The 17,569-nt window shown below is 43.4% G+C and overlaps 3 protein-coding genes across 3 annotated transcripts; all 3 read right to left on the bottom strand.

Annotated features, from left to right (window-relative positions):
- Nucleotides 1-594: 594 nt before the first annotated feature.
- Nucleotides 595-6,768, bottom strand: LOC133440604 (chemerin-like receptor 1). The gene is made up of 5 exons (XM_061717923.1): nucleotides 6,703-6,768; nucleotides 5,907-6,001; nucleotides 3,567-3,965; nucleotides 1,746-2,379; nucleotides 595-1,188 (listed from the first exon to the last, which is right to left on the bottom strand). Exons 1-5 carry the CDS (start codon nucleotides 6,766-6,768, stop codon nucleotides 595-597), a joined length of 1,788 nt encoding a protein of 595 aa, XP_061573907.1.
- Nucleotides 6,769-9,554: 2,786 nt separating this feature from the next.
- On the bottom strand, nucleotides 9,555-12,042 carry LOC133428844 (chymotrypsin-like protease CTRL-1). Its single transcript, XM_061716585.1, has 7 exons — nucleotides 11,907-12,042; nucleotides 11,662-11,765; nucleotides 11,480-11,559; nucleotides 11,310-11,391; nucleotides 11,029-11,209; nucleotides 10,244-10,374; nucleotides 9,555-9,839 (listed from the first exon to the last, which is right to left on the bottom strand). Exons 1-7 carry the CDS (start codon nucleotides 12,025-12,027, stop codon nucleotides 9,678-9,680), a joined length of 861 nt encoding a protein of 286 aa, XP_061572569.1. The 5' UTR covers nucleotides 12,028-12,042; the 3' UTR covers nucleotides 9,555-9,677.
- A 576-nt stretch (nucleotides 12,043-12,618) lies between these two features.
- Nucleotides 12,619-17,529, bottom strand: hsc70 (heat shock cognate 70). The gene is made up of 9 exons (XM_061716558.1): nucleotides 17,377-17,529; nucleotides 15,954-16,158; nucleotides 15,594-15,799; nucleotides 14,860-15,012; nucleotides 14,222-14,777; nucleotides 13,921-14,123; nucleotides 13,625-13,823; nucleotides 13,295-13,527; nucleotides 12,619-13,103 (listed from the first exon to the last, which is right to left on the bottom strand). The coding sequence occupies exons 2-9, from the start codon at nucleotides 16,156-16,158 to the stop codon at nucleotides 12,903-12,905; spliced, it is 1,956 nt and encodes a 651-aa protein (XP_061572542.1). The 5' UTR covers nucleotides 17,377-17,529; the 3' UTR covers nucleotides 12,619-12,902.
- Nucleotides 17,530-17,569: the final 40 nt, after the last annotated feature.

Here is a 17,569-nt window from a genome sequence, read left to right as displayed (position 1 = left end):
CAACCCCGGCCGAAGTTAGCTGTTGTACTTGCTGGAGGTGGGCAGTGTAACGATGGAATCGTTTATGTTTCCACACGGACGGCTTAAGGTGAAAGACCGCTCATGTGCAGTTGAAGTTCCTGCAATGAGGCAACGTTGTTCGGAGATTATGTTTAACGAGAATGTTAATAAAAGACCTTGTGAGTAAAGGTAATGCTCAACGTCCGGTTTGTACGATCGCTTCTCTTTTACTATTGCGGTCTATGGGAAAAGCTTTCGGGGCCCCATGGGATGATTTTTTTTTTTTTTTTTTTTTTTTTTGGCGCAGTACCGCGGCTGGCCACTGGAAAATCTTCTGAGTGCGAGACCTGAGGGTCGACGTCACTGCGCGCCGTCGGAGTTGGCGTGATGACGTCATCCGGAAGAGAGCAGGTGTCGGCGAGGCTGATGGCGTGGCAGGCTGGCATGAGATTGAGAAGTTGAGAAGTTTTTTCTTTTTGTTCATGCGGTGAAAAGGGACTCCTCCACCAGGCGGTGGCCCTATGGAGGGTGGCGACAGTCCAGCCCGAAACACCTGCAAAAGGCGGGCCGTCGGGAGCACCTGCCGGGGCGTGGCTAGACCGCCAGCGGATTGCGCAGCCTGGGATTGCCCGCGTCCCCGCCGATGACGGAGGCGGGCCGGGGGACGGGGAACGCACCTGCGGGCGGGCTGCCGCGATCCAGGATGTTGATGAGAGATGAACCGGACGGGAAGGACCACTCGTTTCTGGGTGTGTTTCGCTGGAGCCAGCGTTGACAGCAGCTCCGCAGGTGGCTGAGAGAAAAGAAAAAGGGTTGGAGAACACGTGCGTTCCGGAGGAATAAACCGCCGCCGGAGCGGCAGCCGACGTGGGAGGTCGGCGGGCTCTTGGCGGGACACCGGGGCGGCTCGGTCTCGCTGCGCGGCACCCCCCGGGGGGGGGCGGATTCCGCAACCTGCGCTGTCGGGTCAATGGCGGGGAACACAGGAGGAGTCGGAGACCTGCGCCGACGATCCAGGATGTTCAGGAGAGGTGAACCGGACGGATGTGGATCACAGAGGATACGGAGCTTGACCGGCTCACCGGGCGGCCGTGGGGGCCCGGAAGAGCGGCGCTTCAGGCACGGCGACGGCTGAAGAGTTTTCCTCCTCCGGATTCCGATCAGCTGGTGCATGTTGCTGGTGATCTCCTGCAAGCCGATCCGAAGGCGATATCAACACGAGATCCATGATGCCTGAATGGGTGAGTAACTGTTTTCGAGATACGAGAGTGTGTAGGAGCGTTGACGTGCTGCCCGAGAGCCAGCGTGCATAGAACGAGAGCGAAGAGGAAGTGAAGGTTAGGCTGGTATTTGAAGGTTTGCCGGAAGAGGCGTGGTTGAGGCGTGGTCCTGCTCCCGAAATTCGCTTGTTAAGCTCCAATAAATTAAATGTCTCTTCAACTATGTTTCAAGGAGTTTTACATTGAATGTTTTAGATCATCAAAGCTTTAAGATTGAATATTTTTAATGCTTACATGAATTATTTGATGAAGAGCTTGTTATTTACAACTTGATGTACCAGAACATCCACAAGAGTAATCAGATGCTGTCGAGCTGCTCAGTATGCAAATAAAGCCAGATGTTGTAGGGGAATCAGAGGATTTCTTCCCCAGCTTAAAAAAAGAAAAATATGTAGGCACTTAAGGTGCTCATGTCTCCTCAGTGACGCTTGCAGCGAAGGATAAAGAGGCATTTACATCACTCACAACCAAAGGAGGAGCAGAAACTGAACTGAACTTTCGAGAAAAAGGTGAAACGTTGGAAGACAAGGTTCGAGACACAAATGACAGATGGTCCTCTGCCAGGGCACTCTCTAAAACAAAACATACTGACCGTCGAAGCTTCTTCTGAAACTCGTTACACATGAAGACATAGAGAATGGGGTTCAGACAGCTGTTCATGTAAGCCAGGCTCAAACTTAGAGGAGATCCGATGCGAACAATGTTTCTGAGACCTGGGTTAGCTCGCATCTTCAGTTCTATGAAACTGAAAACATGAAAGGGCAACCAACAAATGAAAAATGCAAAAATTATAGAGAAAATTACTCGACGAGATCTCCGTTGCCTTGTCAGATGCAGGCGGCTGGCACGGACGCCTATGGCCACATAGGAAAAGAGAATGACCAGGAATGGGATGAGGAACCCCATGACAAAGCGGAAATTAATGAGGCTCCATTTTTGTTCATTTGTCATTGTTCCAGGATAAACACAAAACGTCATGTTATTTCTCTCCATAAGGGTGCGAAAAGTGACATTCGGGATGCTGCAGATCCCAGCAACCACCCAGATTACAGCACTTATTATCTGAGCCTTGCGGACGGTGCGTTTATTTTGTGCCCACCAGGGGCGATTTTAGCATCAGAGCTTTGGGGGGGCTCAGCCTACCAAAGTTCATGGACCACAGAACCCCTAGGGGGGTCCGGGGGCATGCCCCCCCGGAAGAAAAATTTGTAGATTTTAAGTAAAAATGGATCAATCTGGTGCACTTTGAGGTCAAAATGAAGAGACTAGATCTATGAAGACCTATACACATCAATATCTTCTTTACTGTTCTGTGGTTTTACAGCGATGAAAAAATAATTGTTTCCCTATATATATTCTGCATACAGGTTATGGTAGAATTTTGCTTGCATAAATAATACCAAAATCACTTCAGGGGAGACTCAAGTAAAGTAATATTTTGCTTTGTAGGCAAAAGTAAAATTAAATCAAATCAAATGGAACTTCCTAACTTATTGGCTGGAATAATATTCCGACAAGATAATAATATACTGTAAGCTAAAGCAGGAGTTTGCAGTCAACTAGTTGAAAAGCAGCCACTTGCGATTCTGAAGGGCTTAATTTCATTCAGAAGACAAGAGACCCGTTTGAAAATATGTTCTTCACTTATGCCCATATTGTTTCTCAAAAGACATTGCATCCATTTAGACCCGCTTTACTGCGAGCTAGCATGATGGCTGGCTGGCTTGGTGTGTCATGGTAGCCTTGCCAATCGTCACCTGTCTGGCAGGCACATGACAAGTTATTTTGTTTAGCTACTACAACGGTATGCGCTAATTTGCACATCAATATGCGCTAATTGAGTAACTAACGACTCTGACTGCTCAATGCTCACCTCACAGTCTCATCATGAGTGGGGACTGGGGAGAATGATTGTTGACTGTAAAAGGCTACTTTGTTGTGTGTGTGTGTGTGTGTGACCTGTGTGAAGTGAAGGGATTAGGCACATAGATGGAGGAGGGAGCGCCTGGCAGTAGCGGTTCTAGAAACTTTTCGGGTGGGCTGAGTCAGGGCCCCCTTGGTGGGATGAACCCCCCTAAATGTTTGTCAGCACACCCTAAGAACATAGAGGGGGGAACTCACACACAGCGCATTGAGTGGAATCAGAAACTGCTAGTAATGACCACCAGAGGGGAAAAAAAAAAAAAAAAAAAAAAAATTGTCTCTATTTTTTTGGGGGGGCTGAGACTTCTTTTGGGGGGGCTCAAGCCCCCCCAAAAAGGGCCTAGTGGCGCCCCTGGTGCCCACACCACCACCCAGACGGAGAAGCAACGATCCAGACTTATTGCTGTCAGAAGAAAGACGCTGGCAAACATGTTGACCAGGCTGACAAAGTTGTTAAGCTTGCACATGAGCCGTCCAAACGGCCATTGATGCTTCTGGGAGAGAGATATGATTGAGAAAATCAGGAAGGTCATGAAGAGGAAGTCAGCCAGAGCCAAGTTGAGAAACCACACGGAGTTGACTGTTCTCTTCATTCTGAAGCCTGTTACGTAGATGACCAGACCATTACCAACAGTCCCAACCACAAATATCATACAGTAGATGACCAGGGACACTGTCTGTAAGTGACTGACGGCCAGTTGTAGTCCAGACAACCGAGCCACAGAAGAAGTGCTGTTACCTGATGAACATACATGAAAACAACTGAAATTAGACCAACTTCTTAACACATTTGGTGTGTTGTGTGTTCTGTGTAACCCTGGCTTCCATTAGAACATTTTTAGTTCATTCTTATCTACTTTTGCTCATTTTATTAGGAAAAGATATAGCTCATGAAAATTTCAACGGAATTCTGTTTTTTCATTTAAAATGTCTTACCAGTTGCCATGTTCCTGTTTGGTGCGAGACCCTGTCCTTACTGTAAGTTTATCTGTACCTAATGTTACTTATTGTTTCTCTCTCAGATTACTCCTCCCTCTCACCTCATGTAACTGCCAATGAGACAATGCAGTCTTGTACAGGAAGTGGACTAAATAACATTTGCATATTAGAATTTTAATGCATGGAATTAAAATAATTAGATGTGCATCAGTTTTATGACATTATCATGATATGTATCTGTTGGAGTTCTCTTATGTTGCAGACTGTATTATGTTACACCTAATACTTCAAACCCTGACCCCAGAACAGAATCTTAGTACCAAGAATTAATTTATTACTGCTGATATGTTTTAATGCAGGCACAGTATGAGGAGTGTGTTGACACAATGATGTTTGTGCCTGCATATAGGGGTGTGTATAGATGAGTAGTGCAGAATTATTTACTTTGTGCCAGCATTTCCCTGCTGATTGTGACACCCCCCAGACCTGCAGCAGAAACTTATTTTTCAACTCTTCATATCCTGTTATTAGTTTCATCCTTTTATTGAAATAAAACTACATAGATAAAAATTAATTAAAAAAACAAAGGCTGTCCTGCAATGGACATGTGACTGTAAGCAATGTATGTATTTCACGATACCCCCACGAAATATATATCCCTTACTTGTTATTTGGCTGATTTGACCTATATAGAGACAATTTCACACACACACACACACACACACACACACACACACACACACACACACACACACACACACACACACACACACACACACACACACACACACACACACACACACACACAGCACTGACATAAAGAGAAAGTGGTGCAAAGTGTGTGAAACCCCCAAAGGTACATATTATGCAACAAAAACTGAATCTCTTTTACACATACTTTCAATTTGTGTGCATGGGGTTTTGTGCTGAAATGCACACATGCACTCGAGTTCTAGCTCAGAATGATCTTATCAGTGTCTTTTTCAGAGGTACCGTTTCTCAGTGATGGTTTGATTGAGGTACTATTGGCAATCAGTAAATTCATTGTTCTGGTTTAAATTTTACTCACCACAAAGTACAGTTAAGTCAAACAGGTATGGTAGAAACCTAATTTTTAGACACCAAATTTAATTTGATTTCACACGAATATACATACCGTAAATTCTGAACTATAGAGCGCACCCATATATAGCACCTGCTAATTTAAAAAAAAAAAAAGAAATTGTATATAAATAAGCCACACTTGTCTATAAGGTGTCCCTGTTGAAACATGAGATATTAACGTGGTAAGATTTTTTTAAACTTTAATTAAATGCCGGTAACATCCACAAATACATACATACCGCAAATTCCTTTTTTCAGAACAGTGAACAGAACATAACATTTTAATAACAGTGCTTTTAACAGTAATAACGTTGGAATTGAACAGCCTGAAGCATTACTTTGTTGTTACTTTTCTCAGCGAAAATACAGGAACCTACCAGCAAAAGTCACTGACCACTTGCGCTGGCCTCCTTGTCACGCTGCAGTCCAGTGCGAGTGATCTGAAGAAGCGCGAGTTACCGTAATTTGCCGAAACAGTTTCATTGGTCTACTGTGAGCTGTTCGGTAATTTCATTGGTCTGATGTGACGAGGTAACCGGTAAATGTGTTGCCGGCGGGAAGCTAGTTAGCCAATGAAATCCATAAATTAGCCGCATCGTTGTAAACGCCGCAGTCTCAAAGCGTGTGAAAAAAAGTAGTGGCTTATATACCGGAATTTACGGTAGACCAGGGTCTACTCTGATGTTAAATAGGTTGATGCGAGACGGCAAGGGGTCTGCTAGCTCCTCTGCCTCGGGCTCAGGGATGCCATAAACCTGCATATCACGGGAACTGTAAAGGATGGTCACTTCGCAAATCCTGTTGCCAATGTCTAATGTCCTTTTCCTTACATTTACACTGCCCAGCACGCTTTAAACACATGATGATGTCCTGAACCTGAGAGTTTGCAAGTGGTCATTTGTGATGTTTAAGTCTGTCCTTTTTATGTGCTTCTATGAGCATGTTTTCTGTCACATTTCAGTCTATTTCAATGGTAAATTTTTTGTCAATAAAACTACTGTGCATCAGTATGGTGTGTCATCACCTGGCTGCAAAACAACTGGCTGTTGCTGTGCAAAACCTGAACCAAACCATGCTTATTTTTTCTTCTGCCTCTGGAGTTGGTGTGGTCATGCGTGGTCCAAGGTGTACTATGTCCCACCTCCAATTCAGCGGCTATGAGAACCGGCAGAACTACATTATCCTGGAGGCCAGTTGAGGGGAGGGAAGGCGAGCCGGGAGGTGTTATCCGCAAAACCTGACATAACCTGTGTGGGCGTGTAGAATGACGTACTGTAGCTATTATCCCCACATCAGCAAGATTTATACGCCGTCAGACAGGTGTAGTTTTCAAAATGAGGATAGATGAACATCGGGATGGGCATTTTTTGGCGGGGTTTGGCTTCTTGCAAAGACCGTGTTTGACATTTTCGTGGCCATTTGTTCAAACAATGGACCACCTTTTGTGCTTCCAGACATTTTTGGCGTCCTCTTTGCTGAGGCTGAGTAGCTCGCGGATCTCCTCGTCTCCCCAGCTACTCATCTTGCAAATATAGACCTGTGACGTCCTGCTGCTGTTGTTACTCTTATCAGTTGTTTCCTTATTTTATAAAATAATGATAATGATATAATTTTTTTTTAAACCCCTGGTGAGCTGTACTCAGGTTATGTGATCAACAAATCCCTCCCACGACCGGCACCCCAATGTTTACATTAGACCTCACCTGCGGTTAAGAGTACTCTCAAAGGCAAGTTATTCGCCAGCTTGACATGCCACCTCATGTCGGTCAATGTAAAAAGGACAGGCAACGCCCTAAATCTGCCCATTAAACCCAGCGTTTCCACCAATGTAAAATGGGCTTATAGTTCTTTTTAGCCAAGAAATCTAGACGTACCACGAGAAAGCTTTAAATCAGCTTTGCAGGTTCATCTACATGTAGCTATTTCTTCGGGCTCAAATATGTCAAAGCGTCTTGAAAAGCCAATCAACTCAGTCTATCCTTGTAAAGTGAGTCTCTGGGTGGGCTTAACAAGATGACAACAGAATATGGACATAAACAGTGTAGATGGCCCCAGTTGAGGATTAACAGCTGTTTGAATCAGCTTTGGCATCAACAGTTAATGGCACTCAAATCATTCATTTGTAAGGTATGTATTTGCATTTTTAATGACACTGTGGCAGGGTGGAGGAGCAGCCACTCAGCTGATTGGGCACACCTGTGCCCAATCAGCCTCTCCACCCTGCCTGCCTTCATAAAGAGTTCTGCTGGGAGAGGGCTGTGCTGAAGGTTCTGCTGGTGCACGTGTGTCTGGGTGAAATAAAGGAGTTCCTGCACTAAACCCTGTGTCCTCTGTCCTGTCGGGTGACCCCCGTAGCACTAGCCTTGCTACAGACACGCTACAGCAAAAGTTAAATTTACTCTTCTCGCATTGACGCGTGTCCATTGCTCTAAATAGATCACCTTGTTCATTGCTCTGATTGGTCATAGCACTAATCAGCTGCGTGCAAAAGACAACCATTGGTGCTTCCCCTTGGATCGGGGGCCGTATGGGTTGTTTCCAAACCGTCTGATCTATCAGGCAACTAACGTTTCCCAAACCTTAAAACCTTTAAAGCAGCACAACGTAACTTTCAGCTTTTCTGAGTTTGGCGGCATCTTGTGGACAAAATCGGTAGTGTTTTACCAGAAAGAACACTACGTTTCCCATGAGCACCAGCGCGTACTGCCGGAAAACTCCTGTCCCGTCGCGTGCATTTGTTTTGATGAGAGAAGACAGGACGCTTTTCTGTTTCACCAAGTGAACAGAAGGAACGCAAAAAAAAAGATGTTAAACTGCTGGAAAGGAACTGGAATTTACCGGGATACCTTAAACAAGGAAGCCAGGGAGCAGTATATGGAGAAAATAATGATTATTAACGGTCTGGATCCATATCCCTACTGAAGACCCATGTGTTTCAATAAATTTGTATAATACAACATACAGTACATGTTTTGTATCCCTCTTACTTCTCTTTTTTTTTGACTGCCATATTATGTTGAGGCTCCGAGGCGTGAGCAATATTTTTTTTTCCTCGTGAGATTATTTTTTTCCTCTGCAGCTACAAATAAGAGTTAATATTTTTTCCTCAACAAACTAGTTTTATCTGAAGATTGGGGTTAATTGCACCGCAGAGAGCTGGCCAGCAACTGGGTTTAGCTGGCGAAGTGGGGAATAAAACCCGTGTTTTGATCCGACCCGGTCTGTGTGAGTGTTTGTGGTTTAAGGCTGATTTATGGTTCTGCGTTAAATCGACGCACTGTACGTTGCGCGTCTCCACGTACCCTACGCCGTAGGTCTGCGTCGATTTAACGCAGAACCATAAATCAGGCTTTACTGTGTGTTTGGTCGTTACAGCTGCGATCCAAAGCGAGCCGACGACTCTTTCACTCTTTTACTCTGTTATATCAGATACTTGGCCTGCGTGGTTCTGCCTCCGAGCAGGAAACCGGTGAAAAGTTAAACCATTAGGATCTTTCCCCCACGTCTGTTGTGTGAAGCTGCTGCAGCAGCAACGCAGCAACAGCTTCTGCGGAGCTCTGTGCTCCAAGCCCCGCCCATTTTCGTCTCGACTGCGAATCGGGAAGGAGGGGGAAGTGACGTATGTGCCGTAAAGCAGTCAAAGCCGTAAAATTTGTAGTTTTTTAGTGTGGCAGGGTTCCTACCATGCTCCTCAAAGTTACATAGTGCCAGTGAAGGCGATACTGACCCCCTCAGACCATGACAGAGGTGTCATTAAACCTGTTGGAAGTTGATGTACCATCACAATGACTCTGGAAATATGATATTAAGGTGGAAAAGTTACGTAGTGTCGCTTTAACCTTAAAAAATTGGGTTTTTATACATACTTGCTTACAGCATTCTCAGTTATGTCTAGCTATCTTTAAGACATGCTGTTTACAATAATTTACCGTGTATTCTTAAATTGTAATTCACATCTTAGTTCTAACCCCGACTAGGATCCCAGAAATTACATTCTAACTCATTATGTAACATGTAATAATTGCTCAGGGGTCGTGTTCTGGGTCTCTGGAAAGTGCCTAGAGACAACTTTTGTTGTATTAGACGCTATACAAATAAAATTGAATTGAATTGAATTGAATTATGTACACGCTTTAGTGCCCAAGTGCTACTTGTCCCAACGAGGTCAGGAATTAGACCAAAAATGTTCCTCGCAAGGTAACAAAAACAAACATCCGCGCAAACACACACACACACACACACACACACACACACACACACACACACACAGCATGAACTAGGAATGACAAAAATGAAACCAACACCATGTCTCTTTACACGTTCAATTTAATGTAAAGTGATTTCTCCAAAATGCACCAAGCAACAGCTCAATATTTCTCAATGCCAGTAGAAATAGTAGAAACTGAATGGAATGACTCATTGAGGAACAGCTTAGTTGTAAGCAATGGTTTGGTCGATCCAGCTGCGCAGGTAGGACACACGTGCGTACACGGCAGGAGTGCGCACGTCGCAGTTGGAGGTTCCCCAGGATACAATACCCATAAGGGACCACACACCACTCCTCTCACAGACCAGAGGGCCACCAGAGTCACCCTAAAAAAGATAGTTGTTTTGTCTTTTAAATGTACTCAGAACAGAATTCACATTAAGTGCAACTGTTTCTTTGCTAGGTGTGATGCATTTAATCAAAAGTTGTGATCTGTGCGGCTTTGTGCAGAATGTGCACAAAGACTTTGAAAACAGGAAACCATGAAGCAAGAATGAATTGCTGAGTAACAAGATATGTTTGTGACAATTTTAGTTATGATTATTTGCAGGTTTCATTCTTTACTTGTGCATTTTAGGTCTATTCTAATATTCTCTGCAAATTTTTAACTATTATGATAAAAATGTGTTCATTTAACAATTACTCACAAATGATTTAAAAAAAAAAACTTAACATTTTAAATTTTTGATTTTTTCAAAAAATCATTTTTAGGCACTGAAGTAAATATTACCTGGCAGGAGGACACTCCAGAAGCACCGGCACAGATCATGGCATCAGTGATTCTGTTGTAACCCCAATAACTCTTGCACTGCTCAGGGCTGAGCAGAGGGAGGGCAGTCTGCTGGAGGAAGCGAGGGCTTGCTGAGAAAAGATAAGAATCAGAGATGACACTACATACACTAGTATTATTAATAATATTATTATTATTATTATTATTATTTGTATAACTATTATTGTTATCCCAGAGATGCTCATAGGTGTGTATATCCATGACTATCAGTGATGCATGGGCTGATCCAAGCTGAGCGGTGACCACAGTCACCTGCAGCAATGCTTGTGATGATGAGTCAAACAAAAATATGCATAATGATATTTGGGTCAGGTGCAGTAGAGGTTTTTAGATTAACTATTACACTTTGAATGAATATGAATATTAAACACAATTTTATAACGTATGAAGATGCAAAAGCTATATAAGTCTTAAATACTAAGACATCACTGGCTGATATGCACAGATGCAGAACGAGCTTTCCGCACCGGCGCAGCCGTGCATGACATGAGGCAGGTGCTGGAGAAAGTCAGGGAAAAGCTGACAACGATGGCAATTCAAAACAAAAAGATACACATATAGAAAAAGTAAAGTCTGGGAAAGTTTGGAGGAAATGGTCAATCAAGATGATACATTTCTTTTGTTGGTCTGATGGATAATCAATGTTCGAATTTTTAAATGAAGACAGACATGATTATTCCTGGTGCAGGGAAACAATATCACTTTTTTCCTTTCCATTCACTCACAGGTTTGCCCAGTCCTTCCCCAACCAGTGGTGACACATCTGGTTCCAGAAGGCACGCTGGTGCTGGAGGAGGCCAGACAGACTGGAGACACACGGGAAGTCATCTGAACTGGAGATGAGAGCCTCAGAAGAGTGATGTCGTTGTTAAAGTTTCTAGAGTTGTAGTGGGGGTGTGTGATGGCCTATATGGAGAAAGATGATACATTATACCAAAACAAAAGTCAATTTTGGAATGATCAGGAAGAGCTTCTGTGCTGTAAATTGCATTGTGGCTTTTCTTACCCTGGAAATGCTCATGACCTGAATTGGTTCACTATTTGTCTGACGATCATGCTCTCCCAGGATAACACGGTGGCTTCTTGGACTGGAGGAGAACCAATATTCTGGTTGGTTATTTTATATTTTTTTATTTTCTGTTACTATATTGCCAAGGGCCATATCCTGTTACTTACGACACAGTGCAGTGAGCAGCAGTGACAACCCAGTACTGGTTAATCAGGGATCCTCCACAGAAGTGGAATCCTCTACCATCCTGAAATTGAAAAGATGTGCATTCAAACCATTTTCTCTTTTTGACTTGATTAAATGTTTTGTATTTATAGCAAAATTTGAATGGAAGCAGAGAATTAAATACCTGAAGTGAAACCTGCCAGGGCCATGACCCAGACACAGCTGTCTCCCCATTTACAATCTTGTTGTAAGCACTGACCTGGGGCTTAATACTAGGCACTCCACACCCTGAGGCCCAGTGACACAAAGTTCAAGTCATAATGTGTTGGGTGGCAGTCTGGGCATCCATGCAGTACATTATCAAACGAAAGATTTCGATTCATCATTTCTGCTATCAGAAAAATGCATTGTATGACTTTAAACACTCACCCAGTGCAGAGGCCACGAGAGCAAGACAGCTAACAAGCAAGAACATAACTGCGACTCGGTCGTGATTCACGTCCCTGTGTATCAGCCGTACAGGACGTGGGTTTTTATACGTATATCTCATATGTTTGACCCTGACATTTGTGTATTACTCAGTACACACCCCAACCTATGTAAGCACCACGTGCATCAGCCTGAGACCGGGACATCTGCTTAAAAATGAACTAACTCCTAACTTCTAACCAAAGCCGGGAACAAATTGTTGCGCTATTATTTCATTAGCTCAAAGCAACAGGGCAAGAACTCTATTTGACCGTTTTAGTACCATAAAAACTGAATTTATCTCACAACCAGGAGCTTTTATCTCAGTTTCAAATCTGGTGCATAAGCAGAAAGTAGAACCAGCCGCTAGTATCCATTTTCAGATTTATAACAGCAGCTCTGTTTTTTTCCACCCTGTGTGTATGTGTGTGTATGTGTGTTTTTAACACATTTTCAGCATGACAGTATTTCCTGTGAGAAGGTTGGTAAATCTACAGGAAAAGTGATACTGATCTAAAACGTCTCTTAAATTAAAAGGTATTTGGAGGTTTTAGATTTCAAGAAGCGGTGTTTGAGCATCTCTGTGCTTTTCACTTAATCAGTTATTATTATTTATGATGAATTTCTAAGTAAGCCTATATTAACAAAATATAAATAATAAGAGGCATAGCAATGCTTTCAAACCAGACTCTCACTGGTGAACTTTATTGAGTTAATGATTTGAAAAGACAGATCAGGCATAATACTTTTAGTTGTGCTTCAGATGTGGAAGGATGTTGGTTTAGTGTCATTAAGAGATTCATGTTTTGATTTGTAAACATTAATGCGATAATTTAACCGTAATGAATGTAGGAACTTTTATTTATGGTTATCCACATGGAGGAAAATACCATTAAGAAACTCAGAATATGTGCCTGAATGTTTGTGTGTTGCATATATTGGGAGGTTTATTCATATTCAGTCGACTTCCTCGATGGTTGGGCCAGAAGAGGAGCCGGCGCCGGCTCCAGCTCCACCAGGGAAGCCACCAGGCATTCCTCCGGGCATTCCTCCGGGCATTCCTCCAGGCATACCCCCCTGGTACAGCTTGGAAATGATGGGGTTGGACACTTTCTCTAGTTCCTTCTGCTGGTGTTCGTACTCCTCCTTCTCTGCCATCTGGGTAACAGAAGGAACAAAAAACAATATTGCAACAGGGGGCTTGGAAGTCATCTACTGTATAAAAAAAAGTCTTAAAGGGAAGTGGAAATTGCTTCACAATGTATGAATGTGGTACACCTCTGCTTTTTGCAGTTTCTGGCGAAAGAGGAACATTTATTTGCTATGAACATACAGTTCAGGTCAATTACCTGGTTCCTGTCCAGCCAGGCAATAACTTCGTTACACTTGTCAACAATGGTCTTTTTATCCTCAGGGCTTATTTTATCTTGCAGCTTCTCATCCTCTACTGTGCTCTTCATGTTGAAAGCCAGTGACTCAAGGGAATTCTTGGCGGTGATTTTGTCTCGTTGGAGCTCATCCTCAGACCTGAACTGCTCAGCCTCCTGCACCATGCGCTCAATGTCCTCCTTGCTCAGCCGTCCTATGGAGGAGTGGGATACAAAACGTTATTTTTCATTCACTGAGAGACTTCTTTCAATTTCTGTGTCAGATATCAGCTCCTGTTGCTTTAAATGTACCTTTGTCATTAGTGATGGTGATCTTGTTCTCCTTCCCTGTGCTTTTGTCGACAGCGGACACATTGAGGATGCCGTTGGCATCGATGTCAAAGGTCACCTCAATCTGAGGGACTCCTCTGGGAGCAGGTGGAATACCAGTCAGCTCAAACTTCCCCAGGATATTATTGTCCTTGGTCATGGCTCTCTCACCTTCATAAACCTAAAAATAATGATTAAAATGAGAGTTTAATTTTGTTATATAAACATTTTTTATTCTTCAGGAGTGTTTGTGGAACTGCTTCTGCCATTTGCTTGACCTGAATCAGCACACCAGGCTGGTTGTCTGAGTAGGTGGTAAAGGTCTGCGTTTGTTTGGTAGGAATGGTGGTGTTCCTTTTGATAAGGACAGTCATCACTCCCCCAGCTGTCTCAATTCCCAGCGACAGTGGTGTGACATCCAGCAGGAGCAGGTCTTGTACATTCTCAGACTTATCACCAGCCAAGATGGCTGCCTGCACAGCTGTGAAAAGTTTCCAAAGGGTGACATTACAGTTAACAGAAGGTTTTAATTTGTTGTAATTGAGAGCAACTTTCCAGGTCAATGCTTTAGAGACTTACCTGCACCATAGGCCACAGCTTCATCAGGGTTGATGCTCTTATTTAAGTCACGGCCATTGAATAAATCTTGCAGCAGTTTTTGAATCTTGGGGATGCGTGTGGAGCCACCCACAAGGACAATGTCGTGGATCTGGGACTTGTCCATCTTGGCATCCCTCAAGGACTTCTCGACAGGCTCGAGGGTTCCACGGAAAAGGTCTGCGTTGAGCTCCTCAAACCGGGCCCTGGTGATGGAGGTGTAGAAGTCTGTGCCTTCGTAGAGCGAGTCGATCTCAATGCTGGCCTGGGTGCTGCTGGAAAGGGTGCGTTTGGCACGCTCACACGCAGTGCGCAGACGACGCACAGCTCTCTTGTTGCTGATGATGTCCTTTTTGAATTTACGCTTGAACTCAGCAATGAAGTGGTTGACCATACGGTTGTCAAAATCCTCCCCACCCAAGTGTGTGTCTCCCGCTGTAGACTTGACCTCAAAGATGCCATCTTCAATTGTCAGGACTGACACATCAAAAGTACCACCTCCAAGGTCAAAGATGAGAACATTACGCTCACCACCAGTCTAAGATGAATAGAAAGAATTAGCAAAAGAGAGACATAAAAGGGCATACCGTTATTGTTTTACTGGTCAAGTGATTAGTTACCTTTTTGTCCAGGCCATAAGCAATGGCTGCAGCAGTGGGCTCATTGATGATACGCAGGACATTGAGCCCAGAGATGGTTCCAGCATCTTTGGTGGCTTGACGCTGGGAGTCATTGAAGTAAGCGGGAACTGTGATAACTGCGTTGTTCACAGGCTGAAAGAAAGAAGTCCTTAAGTCAGTCAATAGTATTGCACACATTTAAACAGTAAGGACATTAAAGTGAGTCTTAAAGCTGAGTAAAACAACTTAAACTCAAACTCAAACTTTATTTATTTATATAGCACCAAATCATACAATACGTATGTATTGTATGGAGCAAGGAGCATCGCCACAGAGACCCCCCCAACCCGGACAGACCGGGGCAGACCCCACACAGAAGGTGGAGTCCCCCCCCCAGCTACCCAGGCCTGAGGGATCCCCATGACGACACCCCCATGGGCAGAGCAGGCACCTCCCAGTGTGGAGGACCCCCCTGAGGAAACACTGGAGCTAAAAACTAAAAGATTAAAAGAAAGTAAAATATGTCTAAGAGTGTAAAATTTTAGAGAAATCTATACAAAACTTAAGATGAATAATAAATAACATAAAGATAAAAGCCAAACTAAAAAGGTGTGTCTTGACAAGTTGGTGTGATTCTGAGAAATCTTACACATGTAGATTTGGGCTAACAGATAAAAGTCTGTTTCATGTATTTCCCCGATTTATTTCCAGTAACGTGTTTTATCACAATCTACCTTGCCGAGATAAGCTTCTGAGATCTCCTTCATTTTGATGAGAACCATGGAGGAAATCTCCTCAGGGTAGAAGGACTTGATTTCACCCTTGTATTCAACCTCCACCTTTGGTTTGGTAGACTCATTCACAACCTTGAAGGGCCAGTGTTTCATGTCAGATTGCACCACGTGATCGTCAAACTTTCGACCTATCAGACGCTTAGCATCTTGGGTAGATATAACAGAAAAAGAAAAGACACCATAAGTACTATATTCAACATGTTTACAAAGACAGATAGATAAGAGAGCATTTATCTTTTGATCACTGTTTCTGAGCATGCTGTCTTGTGGGTGTTGCTTTTTTTTTTTTTTTTTTTTTACCGAAGACAGTGTTGGTTGGGTTCATGGCCACCTGGTTCTTCGCAGCATCTCCAATAAGTCTCTCTGTGTCTGTGAAAGCCACATAACTGGGCGTGGTCCTGTTTCCTTGGTCATTGGCAATGATCTCCACTTTGCCATGCTGGAAGATTCCCACACAGGAATATGTGGTACCTAGATCAATACCTACTGCTGGTCCTTTAGACATCTGAGACGAACACAAGAAACAAATTTAGAAATCCTAACACTTTCCTTTTCTGGGGGGGGGGCGGGTGGAGCGGTGGAGGGGGGGTGAGGTGGGGGGGAATCTCAAGTGCGTTTTCATTTAACAAAATGCATTGTGATTTTTTTGTATTCAGGATTAATGAATGCATTGTGTTATAATTTGAAACGCTGGCATCCAAACTAAATTCCTGCTGCGGTTGCATACACAAGCTAATGTGCAAGGCCACATGAGACACTATTAGTGGTGGATTGCCATCAATGCCATAAAGGCTAGCACCAACTCCTGACACGAGTTTTGTTACACTGATTTTAATTCTAAATCAACGTCACCTCTCTCCTCCTGGAGAAACATCATAAGAAAGTCTCAGTCAAGCCTTTCAGATAGGATTTACTGATCCTGCAATAGTGCACAGCACGTCTTTTTTTTTTTTTTTCCAACAGCTGGTTCTAAATGGCCGTCAGTTACTATAATAAGCATGAGCGTGCCTACATGCCAATGAATGGAGGATGGCCACAAATTCAGATGTTGGTGAGTTACTCATGAGCAAATTTTGCCTTCTTCCTTTCAAAACAAAGGGTGTAAAATATAAATACATAAATAATAGCAAGAGCTTGAGTAATTCTTAAATATATTTGATTAGAGGAGTGAACAAAACCCTCTTGTAGCTGCAGCTCTTGGGAGGGCCTGCTCACCAGTGTGATGGTGGAGATTAACCATTTTTGGAAACAGAATGTCACAAATATGCAGTGGAATATTTCACTAAATAACAGAGCACAAAACTAGCCTTCACAGTTTTTTTAAAGGTGATTTCCTTTCTCTTTTGCAAATCTAACAGATGCAACTTTCCTTTTCAGTGTAGTTACTGTAGATCTGTAGCAGTCAGCACATATTGATTTGCACCGATTCCGGCAGATGCTTTATACAGTTGGGTAACATGGAGCAGAAAATGCTGACAGGGTGCTTCTTTGTCTGTTCCAATTAAAAGATTAATTTAACTCTTTTCCCTCACTTGTTTCAAGTGTGTAAAAGCGCATGTTTTTGCAAGGATTCTGCCTCAGTTTGTTATGCCATTGTTTGACACAGATCATGCAAGGCTTACTTATTTGGGTACCTCTCACTTTATAGTTAGACTTTCAAAGCAGAAAGCAAGACAGACTGTTAAGCCAGGCCAGAGTGCAATGCTTCTTACATATATATTACCTTTTGCTGTTAGATGTTCAAGACTTGAGAGTTTACTGTATTAAAGTGATGCTTTGCTGGTGCCCAGTGCTCAACACGGCCGTCTGAGCTCCTCTCCAGCGCTCCTTCCCTCTCCGGCCAAGCAGACTAAGAGGGCGAGCGTCTCTGCTCTCCTGTGTAAATAGAGCTCTGTGCAAGAGGGTGTCAGGTGACT

This window comes from Cololabis saira, chromosome 3 (genome assembly GCF_033807715.1).
Source record: "Cololabis saira isolate AMF1-May2022 chromosome 3, fColSai1.1, whole genome shotgun sequence".
In the NCBI taxonomy this organism is placed as follows: domain Eukaryota; kingdom Metazoa; phylum Chordata; class Actinopteri; order Beloniformes; family Belonidae; genus Cololabis; species Cololabis saira.
The sequence above is the reverse complement of the archived record's forward strand: the minus strand, read 5'-3'. Positions and strand labels throughout refer to the sequence as shown.